Below are 22,547 nucleotides of genomic sequence, written 5' to 3'. Positions count from 1 at the left end.
GCCAACGATCAACTTCCGGCTTCCTGGGGGCGAATTCCGGTGTGCTCCGTGAGAAACATAATGCCGCTAAGGGTTAGCGCCATTTATATATATATATATATATACCACTTGGCCACGGCTTCAAACGCTTCAGCCGTGGTACGCAAGGATTCATCAAGTGATACGACATGCATACGCACGACCGTGCTTCAATAAAACGCTTTCAGAAACAATGCTACGTAATTTGCGGTAACCTTAGAATGGCGTCAATCGAAGCAGAGTGCCAAGACTAACTGCCCTAGTTTTATCACAGTCATTGTTTTTATGTATAAAAAAAAATAAAACGAGTGAGAACTTTCGTTGTTTCCATACGCTCCAATACGCTCCAAAACTGGAGCTTTCCACAACATGACTGCTGCCGTTGTCTCGTGCGCTTTGTTTCCTAGAAGCTCCCTGTGGTCTGCGTTTTTAAACATTCGTCCTGTACGCTTAATTATCCGCGTAAATCAGGTTCGTTCCATTAAAAACGAGCTCGCTTCGCGCCGTGGCCGCATGAGGCTGTAATTGCGTGTGTTCTGGAAAGCTGAATATGTTAAGCACGTTCAATCTCAACATTAATTAATTAATACCCGTAGAAACATTTGGCTGTAGAAACATTTGGCTGTTCCATATCCGGGGAACAATAGCCTCAATTCATCGCCATGCTGGCTCGGAGGGTCCTGACTTCTACTGGCGCCCCACAATAAGACATGGCGACAGGACAAGTGTAGCAACGAAAGATATGAATGTAGATTAATCGTATAGACATAAATTAAGGCCGACACTCCGTGTAGCGCAGGTGAGAAGTAAGTTAGAACTGAACCAGGGGCACAAAGGCACCTTTGTGCCTTTCAAAGTGAACGAAAAAGCACCCTTTCCATCACTGGGATCTGAAACACAACTTCGAATTACGCGTTAGATGATCTACCAAGGGAGCTACAACGCAGGTCGGCTTCTCGGAAACGATCGCTCTAAACGGAATCTCATGATTGTGCGTCTTTGCGGCGAAATACACATGCATCAGCACCCCCTTGCTCTTCCGAACTTCACTTGCTGGCTTTGAAGCGAGAACATGTGCAGTATCAATGGCACGGGCTCTCACCTTCGCTGGCTTCTGAATATGTTAAGCACGTTAAATCTCAACATTAATTAATTAGTACCCGTAGAAACATGTACCGTGGACAGATATTACCAACTACATGCGGCATCTTGAGCTGCTCAGTATATTAAAGCGAATCTCTTTTACCCTCCTTCCAGAAATTTTCTTAATTTTCTTAAATTGAACCATTTAGGTTGCATAGATACTGACATTTTGAAACCCACTAGATCGCCTCAACGGGGCGTGGTGCGTGTCATTTGTATGACCAAAACTAAAAAAAAAGGTAATGTAATAAAAACGTGAACGTTGTTTTATTGACATCCATGCTGCAAACGAACACGAGAGCTTTTATATATTACGCTAATGACTGAACAAGTTCGATGAATCTGCAATGCGCAACGTACACAACTGTTAAATATAACAAACATTGATTGCCAGCTTAATTGCTGATGTTGATTTTTATTGCTTTTGTCTCTTCAATACACATTTTTCTTGTTACAGTATTTTCTTCATGTTACATGCTGTTCGCTTCCCATACTGTCATGTACGACTTCATATATATCGCTACCCACTCTGCAACAACTTCCGCTGGAGTCAGCAGTATTATCAAACGACAAACAAAGCTTTCCAATCAGGGCACACTTATAAAACAAGCTATATATTTACTTCTAAATATATTAGCTGTCGCAGTAATTCTGCCTGTCTAAAAAATAAATACAACACTGACTATTCGTTCGCGGTTTTCTTATACAATAGTATAATTGTATGCAGGACTTTGATCTCGCATCGTACGCTTTTCAGAAGTTGATTGTCTTGCAAACCAACACTTCGTAGTCGGTGTAGCGGTGTTCGTCACCACCATACGGTATATACAGGCAATTGTGTGATGGGTGCACTTTGCCAATGGTCAGCGTTCCGTTGTGGAAGGTGCGGCCGATGTACAGCGGCTCTCCTGTGCTGGATGTGCCGCCCTGTATGGCTCCATTTGGCACCGAGCCGTGGGAAGCTGGCACCCACGCCATCGGAGGACCATCAGAGATGAGCACCTGACAGGATAGACAGGAATAAAACGTGATAGCGTGTGTGATCGCTTTCCAATGACCTTGTGAACGGGGATCTTGCGAATGTTTATCTCGGTATATATCACTGGCCTAGCCATTCGTCATTGTCTAGTTCTGCGTATTGCCGGCGTTCGTCTTATACGAACCATCGGCATGTGTAAAATGTGGTAGGACTCGCTTTTGAGTTGGTTCGTGCATAGACGTCATCTCGGGAAGATCTAAATCAGGATCACATGTGATCTAAATCAGGATCACAAGCACCCAGTTCCAGTTTAAGTGTAAAAGAATGTCTTACTGTGCGGCAATGCCAATGCGTGCATGTTAACTTTGAAATTGAGTGTGTTATTCTCCGGTGAAGTCACAGGCCAGAGCAACTTATAGCTAGCTTCAGCCGGCTTCTCTGCCTTCTACAAATAGACTTTTCTCTCTCTTTCTTGAGTGTGATTATCGCCAAGCGTACTCCGATAATTTAGGTGCCTTTGTGTCCCTGGTTCAGTTTTAACGGAGTTCTCACCTGCGCTGCACGGAGTGTCGGCCTTAATTTATGTCTATACTATTAATCTACATTCATATGTTTCGTTGCTATACTTGTCCTGCCGCCATGTCTTATTGTGGGGCGCCAGTAGAGGTCATGGCCCTCCGAGCCAACATGGCGATGAATTGCGGCTATTGTTCCCCGGATTTCGAACAGCCAAATGTTTATAAGTGTGCCGTATAGGTTTCTGAACGGAAGGTGCCGCCATATGGGCAGTGACTTCGAAATTACGGACAAAGGCTGTACAGCTGCCAGGACGCATGGCCCGAAGCTGGGCTCTCAGAAATGCTTTTATCATCTCCTGATACGACTGTCTTACTCTGAATTCGCGAAGGAGAGAAGATGACTTTTAAGGGCTAGTTTTTCTTTGTTAGACACAATATTAACGAGAACTAACAGACAATAATGCCAAGGAAGGTATAGCGGATGTTATTTGTAGTAATTAGCATATAAATGTCAAGAAAGTAAAGTGGACGAAAAGATAACTTGGCATTATTGTCTGTTAGTTCTCATTAGTATTCTGAATTTGCGAAGCATCTGCATGGGTTGGCCGTCAAGACGTGTGCGTAGTGCTTTGCATTTTTAGTTGCCAGACCCCTTTTGCAAACTACATCACCCATTCAACCAATCAGAAAGCCGCGCAGCTGCAACGGTATAACCTGTCAACAGAGCAACGCTCGCTGAAACGCAATTTGTCTCAACCCTACTCTCTCCTTCGTCAGTCACAGGGGATCAGAGGAAAGAAAAATGCACCAGGAAATAAATCGGTACAAAACTCAGCTCCCGCTCTCGGTAAAAGTAACCTACTTGATGGTGAATAATTGTGTAAACCTGCCAGGTTATGTAGTCCGATTTCATATTTTTTCGTTCACTTTTTCTTCAGTAACGGTATCCTCAGGGCCGGTATTCACAAAATTTCTTTCGCGTAAGTGCCGTCCACGATCAGCCATCGACAGAGTGGTCGTCACACCAATCGCTATCGTGTCTTCATGGAGCCGGAGTGCTGGCCAGTGCTCTTACGCAAAGAAGCTTTGTGAGGGGCCCATGCACAAGATGAAGCTTTACGCACTTGATAGTCCCTGTGGCTGTGCTCGGCGCCAGCGTAGGAGACGTAGCAGCAGCTGTGCGAAGGCAACACTTTGCCCGGGATGACGTCACCGTCGTGCACCGCACGTCCGATGAAGATGGTCTCCCCGCCGTCTTCACCGCCGGGCACCGCGTTAACCGGTATGTGACTGCCGTGGCACATTACCCACTGGCAGACAGGCTTGTGGCAGTATGCTGCGAGACAATGCGAGCAACGTGTACATTAACCTGGTCGCGATTTGCCCCAATTTATAGAAACTCTCAGCTTTTGCGCTACTGGAAACACCGGGCGTGATTCATGAGGTTGCAGACACTACGTTTGGAGGAATCAGTGAGAGGGAGAGAGAGGGCTATTTAATAAAACGTAAGCCAATCTAATGAACGACAAGATAATAATTGTTGGGGTTTTACGTCCCAAAACCACGATATGATAATGAAGGACGCCGTAGTGGATGGCGCTGGAAGGTTCGACCACCTGGGGTTCTCTAACGTGCACCTAAATCTAAGTTCACGGGTAGGAAGAACAAGCCAGACTTTAACTAGGAGGCCTACTCTATTCATAGCTTCGCTGTCGTACGCTCGTTGGATAACACGACATGTACATAATGCGTTCCTCCTCATCAGTTAATGCCTTCGTGGGAGATGTGCGTACGGCGAGTGTCTGTCGGTGCGAACTAGACCTCGAACGCGTTACCTTAATTCCGTATGTTGTGTGCTTCGCTTATGTCGCACATGCATGTGGTGCGCGCTGCGCGCATCATTTCATTGTAATTCTTTTGAGGTGCCAGTAGCACGCTGCTTTATAAAACATATGTCCAGTAATCATCCGTCAGTATTTAGGATCAAAGTAAAATTGTTTTCTAATACGATTACGTTTCGAACATAAATGTATACCATAAGTGCGATAGCTAGGGGGTTAATTGAGAAATTATTGCTACTTCTATTTTTTATTACACTAACTGTTCGCAAAATTTGTGTCCAAAGTGCGCGAAGCGTCTGTGCAAGCGCATTTGTATTAAAATCACTGTTAGACTCTGGATATAGTCCGAGAATACCTAAGAATGCAGCGCCAACTACACCGCCAGCCGTCAGTTTGTATGGACGTGCCGGCCCATCACGTTCACTCACTGCCATTACATCTATGTAATGACGAAGTTTTCCGATAATGTATGTTTTGGGGACGATATTCGCGCACGCGGAGCCGCAGGAGGCAGGTTCAGTGCAGTATTGGGGGCGTTGCACCCCCCCTTCTTTCATTTCCCTTGAAAAAGCGCAGAAGGCGATACATTATCGAAAAGGACAAATTACATTTTGGGCCGGCATAAATGAAAAATTTCTTGAGCTCAATCTGTTTCTTTCGCACCACCTACCGCTCACGAATCCCTGGCAGGCCCTGGTGGTGGGCAAAGGCGATGCCCCGTTCGGACCAGCGACGAAACGCGAGGAAAACACACTGACTAGAAACGTCACATGATACCGGCCCTGATGACGTAGAGCGCACACGCAGCTACTCTTCACATGTTAAGCATGCTGTGCAAACAGCGAGGATGTTGACCGCGGCCTTGTAATTGCAGCTTGACAGGAAGCAGAGCCGACGAGCGTATCCGCTGGCCGGGGGTCGATGGGTGTAAAACTAGAGATGCTCTAGCGAGCATTGTTTCTTTCTTTCTTTCTTTCTTTCTTTCTTTCTTTCTTTCTTTCTTTCTTTCTTTCTTTCTTTCTTTCTTTCTTTCTTTCTTTCTTTCTTTCTTTCTAGCCTCCACGGTGGTCTATAGTGGTTATGGTGCTTGACTGCTGACCCGAAGGTCGCGGAATCGAATCCCGGCCGCGACGGCCGCATTTCGATGGAGGTGAAATGCTAGAGGCCTATACGTACTTAGATTTACTGCACGTTTTTTTAAAAAAAACCCAGGGGATCGAAATTTCCGAAACTCTCCACTACGGTGTCCCTCATGATCATATCGTGGTTTCGGGACGTAAAACCCCAACAATTTTTATTTATTCTTTCTTTTTTTTCTTTCTTCAGGGTGTTGAGTACATTTTTCACGCACCGTTATGTTCTGCGGCTCAAGTTGCATCTTCGTGTTCGTTCTCCTTTCTGAGGCAATATGCGTATATTGTATAATATTTCATTGCTTATGCACTGACAATAAACATGTAACGGGCTATCGAAGAAAGAAGTATGTGAGCAGCAGTGGTTAATGGCAACCCTGTATTGGTCGCCAGCCTGTCAGTATGTGGTCCGGAAGCTAGCACATCACAACCCGCCGGCAGGAAGCGCCTTGCAACACGCAGGCTTTTAGGCTTTGTCGTCAATATAACTTAATTACTGCATGCTGACCACTTTACAGGCTCTGCACTAGTAAATGTGAGTATGAAACTAGTGACTGATTAGCTAATTGTTTTTGTCTTTTCTCGACATACTTCTGCTGTCCAACCGTGCACGAGTACGATGAAAATTGGAGCAAATGGTCATTTCTTTCGTTGATTGAAATTTCGTTTCATGCTTTACAATGCGAATATTGAATTTGAACTTGTGTGCAAGCAAACTTTATTTCGAACACGCGACTTTTCAAGCGATGTGAAAGGGGATGCAACATTATTTGATGTCTTGCTTTTGTGAGCGACAAAAAAAAACGAAAAAAAAAGAAAACGAAAATGTTCGCACGTGCGTGTTCTTCCGAAAGTACGCAAGAAACTCGCTGTGCTCGCGCTTGCATTGTACACCTGCTCCATCGCCTTATTCACTGCAGTTCGTGGCTACCGCAGTTGAAAACGCGAATGAATAGAACATTAATTAAACTACGCCTGCGCAGTCCCTATTGCACCAACCCAGCTAGGCAGGCAAGCATGTTGAACGCTGTCTCTCTATGCGACTGCTCCGACGCAGTGGAGACGAGAGCATGCATGTCAGCATTTCTCAAAGTTTCGTCTGAGCCCTGGAACCTGGACCACGAGCTAAAGCGTTGCACTCCAGCTCTGCCGTGCCAACATTTCGTAATGTCACCTTAAAATGACGGCCATTAGTGCCACGACATTTGGTGACGTGACAAATACAACTTTCGTCCGCTTCGTCGAGATTCAGGTAGTTTTGCAGCGTGATAAGCAATCGCTTTTATCGTTAAACGACATGCGATGCTTGGAGTTGTGGGTCTTTATTTCTCCGTCGCAATTGTCAGTAGTGCTATCAGGAATTCGACTTAGCGGATGATATTATATAGCTATCTAATGGCTGCTAGAGGCGGTCATGGTACTCAGCTTAAATGTATCGCGGCAGTTCCGAAAGGTGAAGCCTTACATTTGTCATTTTTAAACTGATATAAATATAGTGAAATGGAGATTAAATTTCAGCTTTTTACGACTGGAGCAGAGGAAGGTACGCTGTTTACCGCGTCCGACCTTGTCTGTTGACAATGGCCACACTCATTAGACCAATAACGTCAAAATCATGTACGGTTACGTAGAATGAACATTAACTTGTAATACACAACTGTGAATTATGCTCCTTTGTGTCATGGCATACAGCCCAGCGACACTTGCTAAGGCACGAACTTTGCTGTCTTTACGTTGATGAAGCATCGCTCATACCATTTGTCTCACTATTATGACACGCACGACTTCAGTCACCGGCTTCGTGGATTACCACCTTGTTCCGCATTTGGTATACTGCGGTTTCATAATTTGTTGAGTTAACTTGTAAAGCAGTCTTTCGTATTAACGTCTACAGACTTTTACTACGACTTACTAGCAGATTGTTGTTGGGCAAAATATAACAGAAATGATCATGAGCGCGTAAGGTCGTACTCACCTCCGTAGCAGTCCATGATTGCGGCCTCTTCGCTGTGGGCGCAGGGATGCTGAGTACTGGAGTGAGGCTCGCAGATATATATTAGCTGCTGAGCTGTCGAGACGTGGCGAGAGTGTGAACAGATAGAGAGTAAACTCGGCACATGCAAAAGCGGAAACGGCGTCAGCGCGCACTCGAACCACCCACCCCCGATGTTTACATTGACTGTCGGTGTCATATTGCCTTTTTACGCGTATAGCTCAGTGACGGGATGAAGCTTGCACTGTGTTTCAAGCAATGCCGCAATTTTTGCTCTCCGTTTATCGCAGCTACTGGTTTCATCGACTTAAGTGGATATTTTTTGTGTTTTTTATTAGTCTATAAGTGACCGTCGGTAAAGATGTCAGCCAAAAAGTGCATGTCCTGAAATATTTATTTATTTATTTACTTTCATTACTGCAAATACCCCACTGAAGGAGTTATCACATCGGGGGTTAGCAGTAACCTATAGCATACGTACGACGGTTACTGCAAAAAATGTGGACTTCTTGCTAGCAGCGTACACGTGTGAGTCTTGAAAGTAACGAATGCTGTACATTATGTCCGTATAGCCAAGTTCGGGTGGATGTCCTTAATTTGTGGACCTGTTTATTAGGTGTACCTGTGATTTGTATGTATGTATGTATGTATGTATGTATGTATGTATGTATGTATGTATGTATGTATGTATGTATGTATGTATGTATGCATGTATGTATGTATGTATGTATGTATGCATGCATGCATGTATGTATGTATGTATGCATGCATGTATGTATGTATGTATGTATGTATGTATGTATGTATGTATGTATGTATGTATGTATGTATGTATGTACTGTTGCCGCGCTCGAGGACGCGGGTGCGATTGCCTACTTTGACCGTAACTACTCCATGGATAGCGCGGATTCGACACAGCACAAAGGAAGAACACAGTGCGCGGTGTGCCTGCGCGTGCTCACGCCTAGGGCAACTTTTCTGAATAAGTCCGTTGCGACTAGCGCTTGTCCTGTGCATCTGTGTTCTTTCTTTGTCCTGTGTAGAATTCACACTATCCGGTATTTAAAATTATGAACCAACTAAGCCAGCAACGAATTTATGTAATACTCGATATATTGTTCCGGAGCTCTCAAAACCCAGAGATCGGAGTTGGTGTATGCAGTGGTGAAAACTGGATATATCCCCTTGCAATGCATGACACGGTGAGTATACGATATTGACACATTGACACACACGTTTATTCCTTGTAGGAATGCGCGCGTTCCTTTTACATGATCGCATCTTCGTGAGTAATTTTCGTTGGCTCTGTTAAAGCGAACTACTCCTCGGGTTCACGCTTGATTATTCGTTCAGGAGGAAGTCAGGCTTCTTTTCGTTTCGCGCAATTCAACAGATAAGGCCCAACTGTATCTGCTCTTTCAAGGGATAGTGAAATGTCTGCTGCAGCGCGTGATACGCCGGCAACTTAGATAGCGCGAGGCTTTTGGTCTCGCGCTATCCGCGCCGTGGGCTCTGAGCCATAACTTTTACCGTGGACCATCGGCTGTATCCAATGGCGCCTACATGCAGGAAGAGAGCGGCAGATTTATTGCATCCACGTTTTCTTCTCCATAGGCTTTGTAATATGGCATACATCGGCTCACTTGTGTGACGTTGCGCCGGCAGGCGCTCAAGCCTTAGGCCCATTCATTTCGCGACACGTTCTGAACCATAGTATAAGAATCATGGAACAACTTCAAACCGCCAAAAACAAGGACAGACGAAAAAGAGTGGACACTCTGTCCCTGTTTTTGGCGCTTTGAAGTTGTTCCTTGATGTCTTACAAAATCGCCCAATTCTTCCGGGCTTATAAGCTTAAAGTATAGGAACCGCTGCACCTCAGTGGTTCGTTTTGATAGTGCGGCATGGTGGCGTCTTTACGTGGCCATTCGAGACGCACGGTGCAATTTCAGCGTTTGATATGTCGCTTCAGAAGAAATTACGCACTTTCTGCTAGAAATACAGGCTTCGCTCTTTGCACAAGCACGAAATAGCTCTGAAATGGCGCTGAACCGGGCGTGGATGAGTTCACAAACATCTGGGTAAATCAAACGGTTCACCAGTGCAGCTACGAGGTGTTGCGTGTGTGCCAGAATGTCCAGTGTGCCATATGCAACAAAATGTAGCTTTTTTTCTTTTTTTTTTTTGCAAGAAAGGGTTAATTCAATCAATTGCAAAAGAACTGCTGATTTTATCTTCAACCACGCGAACGAAATTATTTACACCCAGTTTTTTCTTAGAAGCCTTTCGAAGGACTGAATTGCAGGAATGTGCAGGCGCGAATGCTTAGCGGTCTTCGCTGAAAACAGCTCTTGTTCTTGCTCGATGTATGTCTTTCTGTAAAGAAAATTTTGGCGGTGTTATTGTCATCTTCATTCGAAAAGGGATATGACTTGTGTTGTTGCTGTTTTTTGTAGTCGTCGTCGTTGTTGTTGTTGTCGTTGTTGCTAATGTTGTCGAGCCGCTGGTCACACTCGATGACAGAATGGGTATTATGACCGCCAGTGAGACTTACTTAATAGTAGCATATAGGATGGCGGATGGGAAAAGCGAAGGAAAAAAAATACATCAATCTTCCTGCCCCACTACTCTCGTACAGCCCCATGACTTTGTCAGAATACGCTTCCGTGCGTATGCAGCGCACCTTCGTCACGGAAAATCTCCTGGCTACACAGTTGTCCAGAACCGACAATATGGAGCTTAGGGGGACCTCATTGTGCAACAAAGGCAGCATAATTACCTCGCACCAATGTGTGAGCACACGGGCCCTTCGTATTTCACTCTCCCGCAGAGGCATGTACAGCTTCCACATCTCTAAAGCGGAAGCTTCGAAAAAAAAAAAAAAAAAAACATTCGTACAGTGGTTTAACCGTCGTGGACGAAAAACGACGGAGGTGACGCCGCGTGTCGCGAATGCTTCCACCTTCCGAAAATACGAGGGACTCTATGCATAAATAATTTAATTTGCATGCAGGTCATTACGCAATGGCCCGCCTAGGATTCTAAATTGCGGCGAATATTGCACCGGAACCGAGCAGGAAAATTAGGTCTTACATCGATTGCGCTTATGCATTTATCATTTCATGATTTACCGTCACACGGATATTGCACTGATAAGGAACAATAGCGGTAACCGTGGCATATATGCCGCCCCATGTACAGTGATACGCCAATTACGCCAAACTGCGCCAAGAGGTGAAACTTGCAGTGCTACATCCTGCTGCATTTCGGTGAAAATCTCATAATTTTTGTGCTGAGCGTACGCCAGGACGTCATTTTTGCGGCCTTTCGGAGAAAAACAATATGGCAGGCACTTGATATAACTAATTCATCGATCAAAATTTTAATTATGTGCGCAAGGTTTTTTTTCCAGTAACAACTTAAAGAGACACTAAAGTCAAACAATAAATAAGTCTAGACTGATAAATTATACTCTGAAAACCCCAGTGTCGTTTATTTGACGGCCATAGATTTAGTAATAGCTGACAAAGTCAATATCGAAAATTTCACTTTTAAATTTCTTGCCAAAATTTCATACGGTGACGTCAAAGATTTCAGTGTTTTGGCCACATTGGCTCAACGATATTTCCTGAAACTTGGTATAGTAAGTCTCTGGCTCGCTCAGAAGACAATGTACGTCATTATTGCTGATTAGGAACTACGTAGGCCCTAGAAGACGCCGTCAAAATTTATGACGTCACAGCGACTGGTTCGGAAACTTCAAGATGGCGTCGCAACCCGCAATTTCTTTTTCGCCCTTTTTCTTGTTTTCCCAGCGTCATCTCGCAGCAGGCGTTGTGTCTTTGGTATCGTGAAAGAGTAATTTACTAATATGGGTAAGTGACCGGAGCGCGGCCACCGATTGCCTCCGCGACTAAAGAATTCTCCTTTTGTCCGGCTCATGACGTCAATGTAGAGCGCGTGCTCATTGGTGCAAGCTTGTGTGCATCCGGTTTTGACGTGGCCGCTTCTTTCTAAAGTTGTTAGATGTTAATCGCTTCTTTCTATACTTGTTAAATGTGAATCCATGAGGTGTCCAATTCATGGATTCCTTGATTGCAAGGTACAGAAATGGCGTCCAGAATAAGAGGCGCTACTTGATAATTTTCTTCCACCTTCTAAATTCAGCAGTTTTGAACGCCTGGATCTTGTGGAAGTGGAACAAAGGGGCGTAGCATTATATGGACCAATTCGAGTTCCGAATTCGCGTTGCCAAGGCGCCCATATTGCCGGTGAAGCAGCACAGAGCTTGAAGCTGACGAGGCCGGCCAACCAGCGATTCTTCACCAGCATTCATAAAAAATGGAGTGTTTCACTATGAGCCCCTGGAAAAGACGTTCGATGGCAGGCGCCATTTCCCAAAGAAAAGCGAACGAATGCATGTCAGCCGTTGTCGAAGTGTTGCCTGCCACAGCAAGGCAAGGCAAGGCTCTTCTGCGGTAGCTGCAACGTGCCTCTCTGTCCTGAGCGCTTCCAGTCCTTCCACAGCGCATAAGCGGAATCTGCAAGACCGATCGTCAGCATTTCAATTTCAATTGTAATTGTTTCTTTCACTGTTCTAGTATGAATGCTGAATAATTTTCAGAGTAATATATATTTTATGTGTACTGAAACCAAGGGCTAATGTCGGCTTACAGCATGTTGTGCTCATATGGGGACACATCGAAAATGTGATACAGAGGTTCTTGATTACTTGAAATAATATTTTTTTCATGCTCTTTGCGTCCCCTAGTAACACTTTTAGGCCAAAAATATTTTTTATCCTCTGGATTTATTTCATGCATAAGAGGGTTAACAGTTCCAGCGAAATTAACATAAACATATAGGCGTCTTTTGCGACTCTTGCAGTTCTCACTGATGTCACTATTTCTAGGGTTTTATGCTGCCATACGAGATGCTCGCAAAAAGTTCTCTTCGCATATTCCGATTACTTCTTTCTTTCTTCCACGGTGGTTTCCTCTGGTGTGTGTGAATTACCTCCTCAAGGGTGGGCAAGCCCGCCTTTTTAGCCTGTTGTGTCCTTATGTTTCAGCTAGGAGCTGCCCGCCTCGGTTGTTTAGGATAGAAGGGCCGCTTGTACGTGGCTCAAGAAATGCGCCCGCAACGCTTCTCGAAACTCAAATTCGACGAAGCTTACCTTGTGGTCGTTGTAGAGGTCCTTGTGCATACCGCTATACATATGCCAGGCGTCTGTCTTCCTCAATTTTCTCGAGATGCTCTACAAAAACATAAGGTGAATTGTTCGAGGGCTCGTTTCTTTGTTAGAGATAACCAACGAAACCAACATACAATTAATCCAAGTGAAGCATAGAGGACATTATTTGTTGATCTTAACTGTAGTGTAATGATTATGACCCAAATTGAAAGGAATTAAAGTAAACGAAAAAGCACCCTTTCCATCACTGGGATCCAGGGGCGTAGCCAGAAATTTTTTTCGGGGGGGGGGGGGGGGTTCAACCATACTTTATGTTTGTTCGTGCGTGCGTTTGTATGTGTGCGTGTACATATACGCAAGCAAAATTGAAAAATTTCGGGGGGGGTTTGAACCCCCCCAACCCCCCCTTGGCTACGCCCCTGCTGGGATCTGAACCCACAACCTTCGAATTAACAATTGAGCTACAACGGAGGTCGGCTTCTCGGAAACGATCGCTCTAAATGGAACCTCATGCTTGTGCGTCTTTGCGGCGAAAAACCAGTGTTGCCGGTAACGCGTTACACGTATCTGCGTTACCGGTAACGCGTTACTTTTTTCGGCAACTTAGTAACGCACTCGTTACTATTTAGGAACTGTAACGGATAACGTACTTACGTTAAAGGGACACTAAAGGGAAATAACAATTTTTGTCAGAGTGAAAGCTCAATGTATGACAATGTCTAAAACGGCAATATTATCAACAGCAGTGCCCTACTTACCGAGAAATTAAGCTAAATGTATCACACGATGAGCGCCACGAGCGGCACATTTTGCAAATGATCCCGATGACGTGGGAGAGACTGAATACAATTAATCACTCGTAATCAAACTAGCTGCAATAAAAAAAGAACCTTCCGTGCATCAAGAGACGTAATAAAATGCTGCTTGTTCGTTTCTGTTTGATCTCATGGAAAAAAGAACCTCTTTGGCGTTGCCCTGGGGAACGGCGCGCATGGTTCAAAGGTTCCGTTTTCGCCGAACTGCGCTTCGCCCGGTGCCCTGTTTCGCTCACACGGTCGCGTCTCAGTGGTAGTTTCGGGATCGCGTACTGCCGGCTGTGTTTTGCGCGCTCGTGAAAGTCGCTCTGACAGAAAGTTCGACAAAATGCCGCATGCATGTGATGTTGCCGGATGCCCAAATGGCGCACGCTGCCAGTGCACGCCGCCGCGCAGTAAAGGCGGGCAACGTTGGGCGCGGCAGCAGTGACGTGAGAAACACCGCTTTCAGGCGGATGATTTGAAGTGCGCTAACGCGATGCGAACCACTAAAACGTGATTTTATTTCAAAATAAGCACTTCCTTGGCACAAAAGTAGCACTACGAGGTTTCTGGACCGCTATTTCAACAATCAACGTCGACTTAATATTTGCCTTTAGTGTTTTTTAACATTTTTCGGTAACGTGAGGTCTCACGTTACTTGTTACTTTTTTTTTCAATTATCCCGGAAGTTTTACACAAAATTTCCTCGTCTCATAGGCGCCACTATTGCAGAGCTCGCCCCGACGTTCCATTGTCGCAGCGGCGTACTCATGCCGGCCCGCCAGGCGTTAAGAATAGACTGCTGGGCGAGTTGGTAATTCATGATGGATGAAAATAGCGCGAAAAAACGTAGGATGAGACGAAGAAGGCTACATCACATGCGCTTGTGCTGTAGCCTTCTTCGTCTCATCCTACGTTTTTTCGTGCCATTTTCATTCATCAGGCGTTAAGAGTACCATCCAATGCGTCCTGCGAGTGCCTATTTAGTGTAGGTGCGGACATATTCATTAAGAAGAGAGACAATCTGTCCGATAAACAGCATTGGAATGCAGCTGTTGCTTTATTTCTACAAGAAGCTGTAGTCATTAGAAAATTCTCCTTGCAATAATCTAGCAATGGTTATGAACTTTGTTTTCAAAATGAAATTTGCTTCTTTCTATCGGCAACCACGGGTACACGTTTCTATAGTTACCCAATTTTTCAGCGAACGAGGCTGACCTTGAACACCTTCACATAAACTCTCGCTATATTTCAGGCAAGTGTACAGATTTTTAAAGGGATAAAATGCATATGTGTGCAAATCTTTATTTCCCCAAAACTAAGCCCTTTAAGCATGTCTTTATGACCCTTTGATCATCTGTCTTATCAGTAGAAGCGCACCATCAGAATTACTGTAAATTTGTTGAGAGTTATGGTGTTGATGATAAGAGAGCGTTGATGATAAAATCTGATTTTGTGTTTAACGTCACACTGTGAAAATGGATTTACCATGTGCCACAAAGTTAGCAGCCATCACATGTAACTGTACAGGCGACTTTAGGCCACTCCACTATTGCCAAGCACTGGCGTTGCCCTGAGGGTGGGGGGAGGTTGGGGGGGGGGGGGTTCAACCCTCTTCCCCCCTCCCCCCGTAATCCTTCAATATTCCAATATTCCATTTGTATATGTACAGGCACACATACAAACGCACGCACAACCACACAAAGTATGGCTTAACGTCCCCCCGCCCCACCCCCGAAAAAAAATTCTGGCTACGTTGCCATGGTACGACACATTTGTGCAACCTATTCTCGTTATATCGGTACTTCGCGCAAAAATTGTCGTTTGTGATAGATGGTGTGTGAATTATAAATATCAGCTTTGTAAAACTGTTATTTGGGGTTCCTACAGTGGAGATGCGGTAAATAAAATTTCTGACCATAGAGTAACGGCGAAGTAACGTCCGTTACTTTTTTACGGTAACTGTAACGGTAACGCGTTACCTTTTTTAAGAGGTAACGTAGGGCGGTAACGCGTTCCTTTTTTGTTAGCGTAATGAGTAACGTATTTACTTTCTACTTACTCATTACGTATTTAGTTACGTAACGAGTAACGTATTTAGTTGCTAATGGCACGGGCTCTAACTTTCGTTGGCTTCTCAGGCACCTGTTGGAAGTTCTTGCGCACGGCTGCCGCTCCCTCCTCGGACAACATTACCTCTGTCATAACGACGAAGACAGCTTATTTGCCAGACACATCTGCGATAAGGCCATACGTTGCAAGAACGTTGGCGATGGATCCGGTGCTCTGCTTGCAGGACGACGGTCGACCGAGCTTTGACAAGACGATGACGCATGCCCCCATGCACACCGGCCTGGAATCTGCCGGCACTCGAGCCGCTACAGTCCTTGACAGCGTGAGCGATTCCGCCGGCGGTGGCTTGGGCGCGAGACAGAACTTCGGACCAAAACGAAGCAAATTTTCTTCTGGAGGAATGTGCTTGTTCCTTCAATTAACCACCATGCCCGACACCGTGCCCGATTACTTCGTTTTTGAATGCAAAGAAGGCCATATCTGGCGCCAGAGCCATTCCGTAACCTGGTTGCACACCTTAATCCACAGATGGAAGTTTCTTGTCGCGCTTCTAATGTATTCGTCAAGGTTGCACTTAACGCGCAGGCAATCCTCGAAGAAGGACCGCTCGTCTTGACTATATATATACAGTTCTCCTTTCTTGTGTGTCTTGTGTGTTTTGCGCTTCCAAGTGCCATCATGGATCCTTACAAACTCGCCCAAATATTGTCGAAGACTTCGATGTCGATGGCTTGTCCCGTGGCTGCGGCCATTTCTCTCGATTTCCTGTTTGTGTGGCTCCATGGCGAGTTGCGGCTGCGACGCTGCTAGCAGGGGCAGCGGCAGCAGGTAGGTGGCGGTGCTGCTTTCTTGACGTTCGTGCACTGTGTCTAATCTCTCTTTCCGGGTGCCGCGCAGATAGAGGCTGCCCTTTTTGATCAGGAACCTTGCAGCTGCTGTAAAGCAAAATTGAAGACGCGAAGTTCGCTGTCGCAGAATGGCTTAGTGGGGAGAGGGCTAAACCCCCGTTCATGGTATAGAATTATTACAGAGACAACCTCGAGCATGGAGCTACCAGCGAGCACTTCCTCGAGCAGTGATTACATCAAGGAACATGTCGCCAGTGCTGGCGTGGCGTCTGTACACCCTGTTTACTCTTATGCGTGAGGTGGCGAACAGTTCGATGTCACCTTTCATGTTTCACAACATGGTGCCCGCCTCGTAGAAATCAAAGTCGCCTCTCCTCATCGAGCTCTCCTTCGCAAGCAGAAGCTCGCTTTCCCTTGTTTCTGCATGCTGTTCCACAACCTACTTCGCCACGCTGCATCGTGCAGCTTATGCAGACGCACTCTTGCAGCAGCCTTCACCGTCGTAGACGCTGCATGCAGTAAGAGGTGTTATTTTCTTGGAACTTGTTTTTCGCCAAATCAGCCGTGGCTCTCACCCACAATGGGCAATGACTACGGATCGGGAGGATATGAAAATTTCAGTATGGTGCAATTTTTCAGATTCCTGGTAGATCTGATGGAGCCACGTCGTAACTTCACGACGGGTATGGCCACGTGCTCAGATCGCACGCTATACTTTCGTCGCATTCGTTAGGCAGAAAATCGTCACGGACAATGAGACTGTTAGATAGAGAACGTATTTTTATCGGCATGAGAATTCTACGAGTTAAATAGGAGAACAGTCTGGTCCGGACTCCCTCCGTTTTATTCATAACCTGTTCCTGGGCAAAGTTTAACCGTCTCTGTGCAGAAACGTAGTTCTGTTTGTTTGGCTGCAACACTTCAGGAAAAGTTATAGTATATAAAACAATATTAGGATAGTATTAAATATAGTATTACCACGGATTCGCGATACTTCATTTTGTTGGCAAACAGCCTCAGCGTCGCTATTGCAATAATAAAATGACTCTGGGATCATAGTTTTTCGTATTTATTTTCTTGTATAGAGTACAATAACACTAAGTAACAAGCTGGCGCTGAACAACGGAAATTCAACAAAAAACGATAAATTCAAACAGTGAAGAGGCGTAAGTGCATGAGAAACAGTTTACAACGTATATCGAGTTAAGAAAGTTGGAACCTTAAGTAACCTTGCATAAACCAAATGAAAACCCACAAAACCCACTCTAACAACACACTGCAAAGTCAGCTCTCGTGGACGCGTATAACAGAGAAAACATCTACACAGTTCATGAGGACTTACATACATTTGGGATAAAAAAAGAATAATTACTGGACGTTTCAGAAATCTGTAGAGGGCCTTTAGTGATGTATGTCCATTTCTATCGAATCTGTACTTCGGTCAAAGGCTCTTCAGATATCAGAAATGTGTACTACTTCGCATACTGCTCCCCGTATATATATATATATATATATATATATATATATATATATATATATATATATATATATATATATATATATATATACAAAAAAAATGTTCGATATCCCATCACCTCTGTGGGTTTTTTAGAGGTAGGGAAATGTGACAGCTCGCCTTGCCCAAAAACACACAGGCATTATATAGACAAACAAAATTTAGCTTTGTAAGCTTGGGCTATAGTGCGGTTACTTTCAGTGGGAACACTCCATGCGAAGCTAGTGTGATTTTTATTAAGCTGAAAAATTCCACAACAAGCATTTGAAAGTCTTATAGTAACATTAAGTGTTTGTGTTTAGACGCTTCACCCTTGTCTTTCAATTCCAAACTCACACTACGAAGTTGATCGTACCTTAGCCATGGGACAAATAAAGCGCTTATTGAAAGGGTTGCAGCGCAAGCCCGGTAGTGCTGAAGGAAAGGCGTAAAAGCGAGGAACGGCTTTCCGTTCCTCGCTTTTACGCGTTTCCTTCAGCACTACCGTGCTTGCGCTGCAAACCCTTTCAATATGCACTTTAACCAACTAGCCCAACTAGCCGTTCTTCTTAAATAAAGCGCTGCTTTCTTTGCCTTTCTTTTCGTTATGCTTTTTTTTTTGCAACCGGACTGATGCTAGGAATTCTGCTTGGTACATTTTAAACAGTAAGAAGTCCTTAATTACTTTAATTTCAAGGTTCTTATAGAGATGGCACGAATCTTATAATAATAATTGTCGGTGCCTAACGTCCCAAGACCACGGTATGATTATGAGGGACGCTGTAGGGGAGGGCTGGGGAAATTTTGACCACCCGGGGTTCTTTAAGGCGCACCTGAATCTAAGTACACGGGCCTCAAGCATTTTAGCCGCCATCGAAAATGCGGCCGCCGCGGCCGGTATTGGATGCCGCGAGTCCTTGTTCTCAATACAGTGATAAAGGCTGAACTGAACAAAGTTAAAAAATTATAGTAGCTATGCACTAGTGGCGCGAAGACTGAGGAAACAGCGGAGCTGGTGTCCTTTCCCTCCTCCTCACACTCACTTTCTATTCCCACCCCGTTGCTATACTGTACTATACATGGCTATGCTATGCTTTACCCTCTCCCCTCTTCCTTTCCCTCCTCCTCACCCGCACATAATTTCTCATCTTCCCTTTCCCACCTTCTGCTATACTACACAAGGTTATGCTATGCTATGTCCTTTTCTACTTCTTTCATCCTCCTAACCCTCACATCACCCCTCCTCACTCAATTCCCTTTCTCACGCCTTGGTATGCTATGATATGCATGGTTATGCTATTGTAGGAAGTGCTTGGGACATACTTCTCTTTCCCATCCCTTACTATGCTATACTGTAGATGTTTATGCTATGGTTTAACCTATCGCTTGCTCCTTTTCCTACTCCGCTCCTCCGCACCTCCTCACCCTCACTACCCCTTACCATCCCCTTGCTAAACTATACTATACAAGGCTATGCAGTTCCTGGCCCTCTCACCTCCTCCTTTCCTTCCACCTCACCCTCACATCACTCCTTCTCTCCCTCACTCCCCTTTCCCTCCTCTTTGCTATACGATGCTGTGCATGGTGGCTATGCTGTGCTAGGAGCTGTTTGGCACACACCCGCTTTCTGTGGCGAATACGCGCCCAGTTTTGCGCGCGCGATCCCGGAGTTTTGCCAACCCAGCTCCGCTGTTAAAAGACTGCTCGGCATCAATTATCGCCATGACATAGCTACACTCGTCAGTGTCGGCATTATCCGCCCTTATCTTTTTGTGTCCTTAGACGTATAACCCAAATTTACCGCTGGAGCTACCATTTTAAGAAGGAATAAAATGACGTCTGAAGACACATATATTCGAAATGCATCTGTCTAATGCACACCTTTTTTTACAGCAGTACGCATTGTTCTCTGCTTTTTAGCATGCGGACGGTCATTTGCGATGCGCGTTAGACGGCAACGTTCGAGATTCTTGCTGGCATCTTCTCAGAAGTTGATTGTCTTCCATACCAGGACCTCATACTCTGTGTATCTATGCTCGAAAGTGCTTAACGGAATGTATATACACTTGTGGGACGGGTGGACCTTGCCGACGATCAGCATGCCATTGTGATGGGTGCGGCCAATATAGAGCGGTTCACCCTCAGAATTAGTGCCACCTTGAACGGCGCCAGTCGGCAATGAGCCATCGGATGCCGGTAGCCACCCCAGTGAAGCTCCATCGGAGACAAGCACCTGTAAGGAAGAGGTGGTGTAGTAGTAGTAGTAGTAGTAGTAGTAGTAGTAGTAGTAGTAGTAGTAGTAGTACTGGTGGTGGTACTAGTAGTAATAGTAATTGACGGTAGTGGTGTTGTCCTCGGTGATGTTGGTGTGAAGTACATCCTGGCTAAATCGGAGGAGCAAGACTTCAAATTAAGGCAACAAGCTCTAGCGGTGAGCAGAGAGCACAAAAACACAGCTACGAAAGTAAGAACTCAGCAATGTAGCGTACCGATGTCACTGCATCAAGAAGACCTCATGCCTACTTCTCTGATTTCCGCGAGTTCAAATGTCAGACTTAGGTGAATATATGAAGTTCTACGAGTCAAATCATAATTAGGCTACCATACTGAAACGTGGGCGCCACCTATCGCCCCTACATCTTTTAACTCAGGTGTATTACTAGCTTAGAGCAGAGAGCACGAAAGCATTGCTATGAAAGCAAACACAATGACCCTTGTGTCCAGACCCCCAAATGTCCTTGTGATATAAAAATATATGTATATACCTGATAGTCTTCGTAGCCGTGTTCGCATGATCCGTAAGCGACGTAACAAATGCCGCGGGAAGGCACAACCTTTCCCGGTATGACGTCGCCATCGTGCACAGCACGCCCCACGAACGTCTCCTCTCCTTGCAGGTCCGTGCCTCCGGATACAGCGTTGTGCGGTAAGTGCACACCGCGGCACCGAACCCAGTGACATAGGGGCTTGTACATGGTCACTGCGAAGCATTTAGGGCAGCCTTCTTGTCAACCGTTCTTAGGCCTTCACTATATACACGCAATATATAGAATAATAACGGGTCTGGCAGCAGTTATTCTGCCCAAGGTAATTAGATTCTGCCTGTTCGGTGCACTTACCAAAATGCTCACACTTGGCGGATAATTATATACTCTGAATAATGCTCGTAAGATCGCGTAGCATGATACTGGCGCAGTTTTCGTGCGCTGATAAGAGCCAAGTTTACAACACAAAAACTACAGAAAAAAGGCCACGACATGGGTACGACCCTTGTTTCGCATACTATAGTATGCGAAACAAGGGTTGCACCCATACCCACCGCGCTTGGTATGTCAGGTGCAGGGAGCTGAAACCACGTGCTCGTGGCTGCTACACGATTGAATTTCGCGTCAATTTCTCAACACACTGTAGCAAAGGCGACATTAGTACAGTTTTGTAATTATCATCAAAATATATTTAATTGTACGCTGATAACAGGCGTGTGCATTTGCAATACGCGGCTTCGTCTCACATTAAATGCTCTTTTCAATCACGTTTCATTCGGCTTGAATGCCCCGCAGAAAGAAGAAAAAAAGCTCACCTTCGTATCCAGACATGACTGCTGCTCTTGGGACGCAATTTGAACTTTCAAGGGTTTGCTGCAGAATGCACTGACTTCTCTAAGCAGCGCAGCTGAGCTACTGAAATCGGGCGATAACATTCAATAGAAGGTCTCACAAGGAGCTACACATTCGCGTAGGTCTCAGTTCAATGCCCGCACCAGCGTCTCGTAAGTTCACTGCACTTCGCTTGGGAGGAGTAAAAATCACGCGGTATTCGGGTTCACGCTGCGCAAGCGAAACTGATGATCTACGTCACAACATTTTATAAACCATTCCCGTTATACGTGCGCGCGCGACACGTCGTCACCAAAACCTGCCGGGTCCGCCATATGCGTATACAAATATCCAGGTGGACAGGCAGCCGCTCGACTGCGCGTGCGTGGTCTCCAGAGCAAGCAAGCCTCGCTCCCGAGTTTCAGACGTTACAGAAGTTACAGATGCTCGAAAGCTGCGGAATGCGCGGGGGCGGTCGCGACGCTCTTCGAGAGCAGCTGTGCGCTGTCGCCACCGGGCGATTTGTTAACAGATTTCTCTCCGCGCATACGGCGCCCGTAAAACTGTCAATCTGTTGCACTTGTCACGAACTGTGTGCCGCAACCGCCAGCATTAAAGCGTTGTTGGGAGCAACGGGCAAGATAAAGGAGAAGGCGCGGCAGTGTGACGATTCTGTTTCGCTTTTCGCACACCGCCAGTGGTCTGAATGGCGCTCCGTCTTCACCATTGGTAGCGGCCGATTGTGAGTTACGAATGATGGCAGATGAATTGAAACGGGCGAAAGGAGGTGACAATTTATATATATTTTTACAGCGGTGCTGTTAAACTTGTCGTTATGCCATGCAGAGCCGACAGGACACTCGGCGGATATGAGCCACAGAAAGCGGGCATGTGCCAAGCAGCTCCTGTCAAAACATCA

The 22,547-nt window shown here is 45.5% G+C and overlaps 1 protein-coding gene, 1 long non-coding RNA gene and 1 pseudogene across 2 annotated transcripts in view; all 3 read right to left on the bottom strand.

Annotated features, from left to right (window-relative positions):
• Positions 1-5,449, bottom strand: part of LOC125756861 (uncharacterized) — a 38,398-nt gene extending 32,949 nt beyond the window's left edge. Inside the window, exon 1 of the long non-coding RNA XR_007414815.1 lies at positions 5,166-5,449. This is a non-coding gene — a long non-coding RNA (uncharacterized LOC125756861). The remainder of the gene's footprint in view (positions 1-5,165) is intronic.
• The window catches only part of LOC119382833 (uncharacterized), an 85,649-nt pseudogene extending 77,873 nt beyond the window's left edge, over positions 1-7,776 (bottom strand).
• An 11,457-nt stretch (positions 7,777-19,233) lies between these two features.
• LOC119378960 (natterin-4) lies at positions 19,234-21,928 on the bottom strand. The gene is made up of 3 exons (XM_037648074.2): positions 21,613-21,928; positions 20,798-21,012; positions 19,234-20,265 (listed from the first exon to the last, which is right to left on the bottom strand). Exons 1-3 carry the CDS (start codon positions 21,626-21,628, stop codon positions 20,017-20,019), a joined length of 480 nt encoding a protein of 159 aa, XP_037504002.1. The 5' UTR covers positions 21,629-21,928; the 3' UTR covers positions 19,234-20,016.
• Between the last annotated feature and the right edge of the window lie 619 nt (positions 21,929-22,547).

The sequence above is a fragment of the Rhipicephalus sanguineus genome, chromosome 1 (assembly GCF_013339695.2).
Source record: "Rhipicephalus sanguineus isolate Rsan-2018 chromosome 1, BIME_Rsan_1.4, whole genome shotgun sequence".
Lineage (NCBI taxonomy): Eukaryota > Metazoa > Arthropoda > Arachnida > Ixodida > Ixodidae > Rhipicephalus > Rhipicephalus sanguineus.
This window is presented reverse-complemented; position numbering and strand designations above follow the sequence as displayed.

Coding starts and splice junctions, on each gene's coding strand:
- LOC119378960 (XM_037648074.2), bottom strand. Junction 20,266..20,797: donor ACGGCTACGAAGACTATCAG/GTATATACATAT, acceptor TCTTCCTTACAG/GTGCTTGTCTCCGATGGAGC.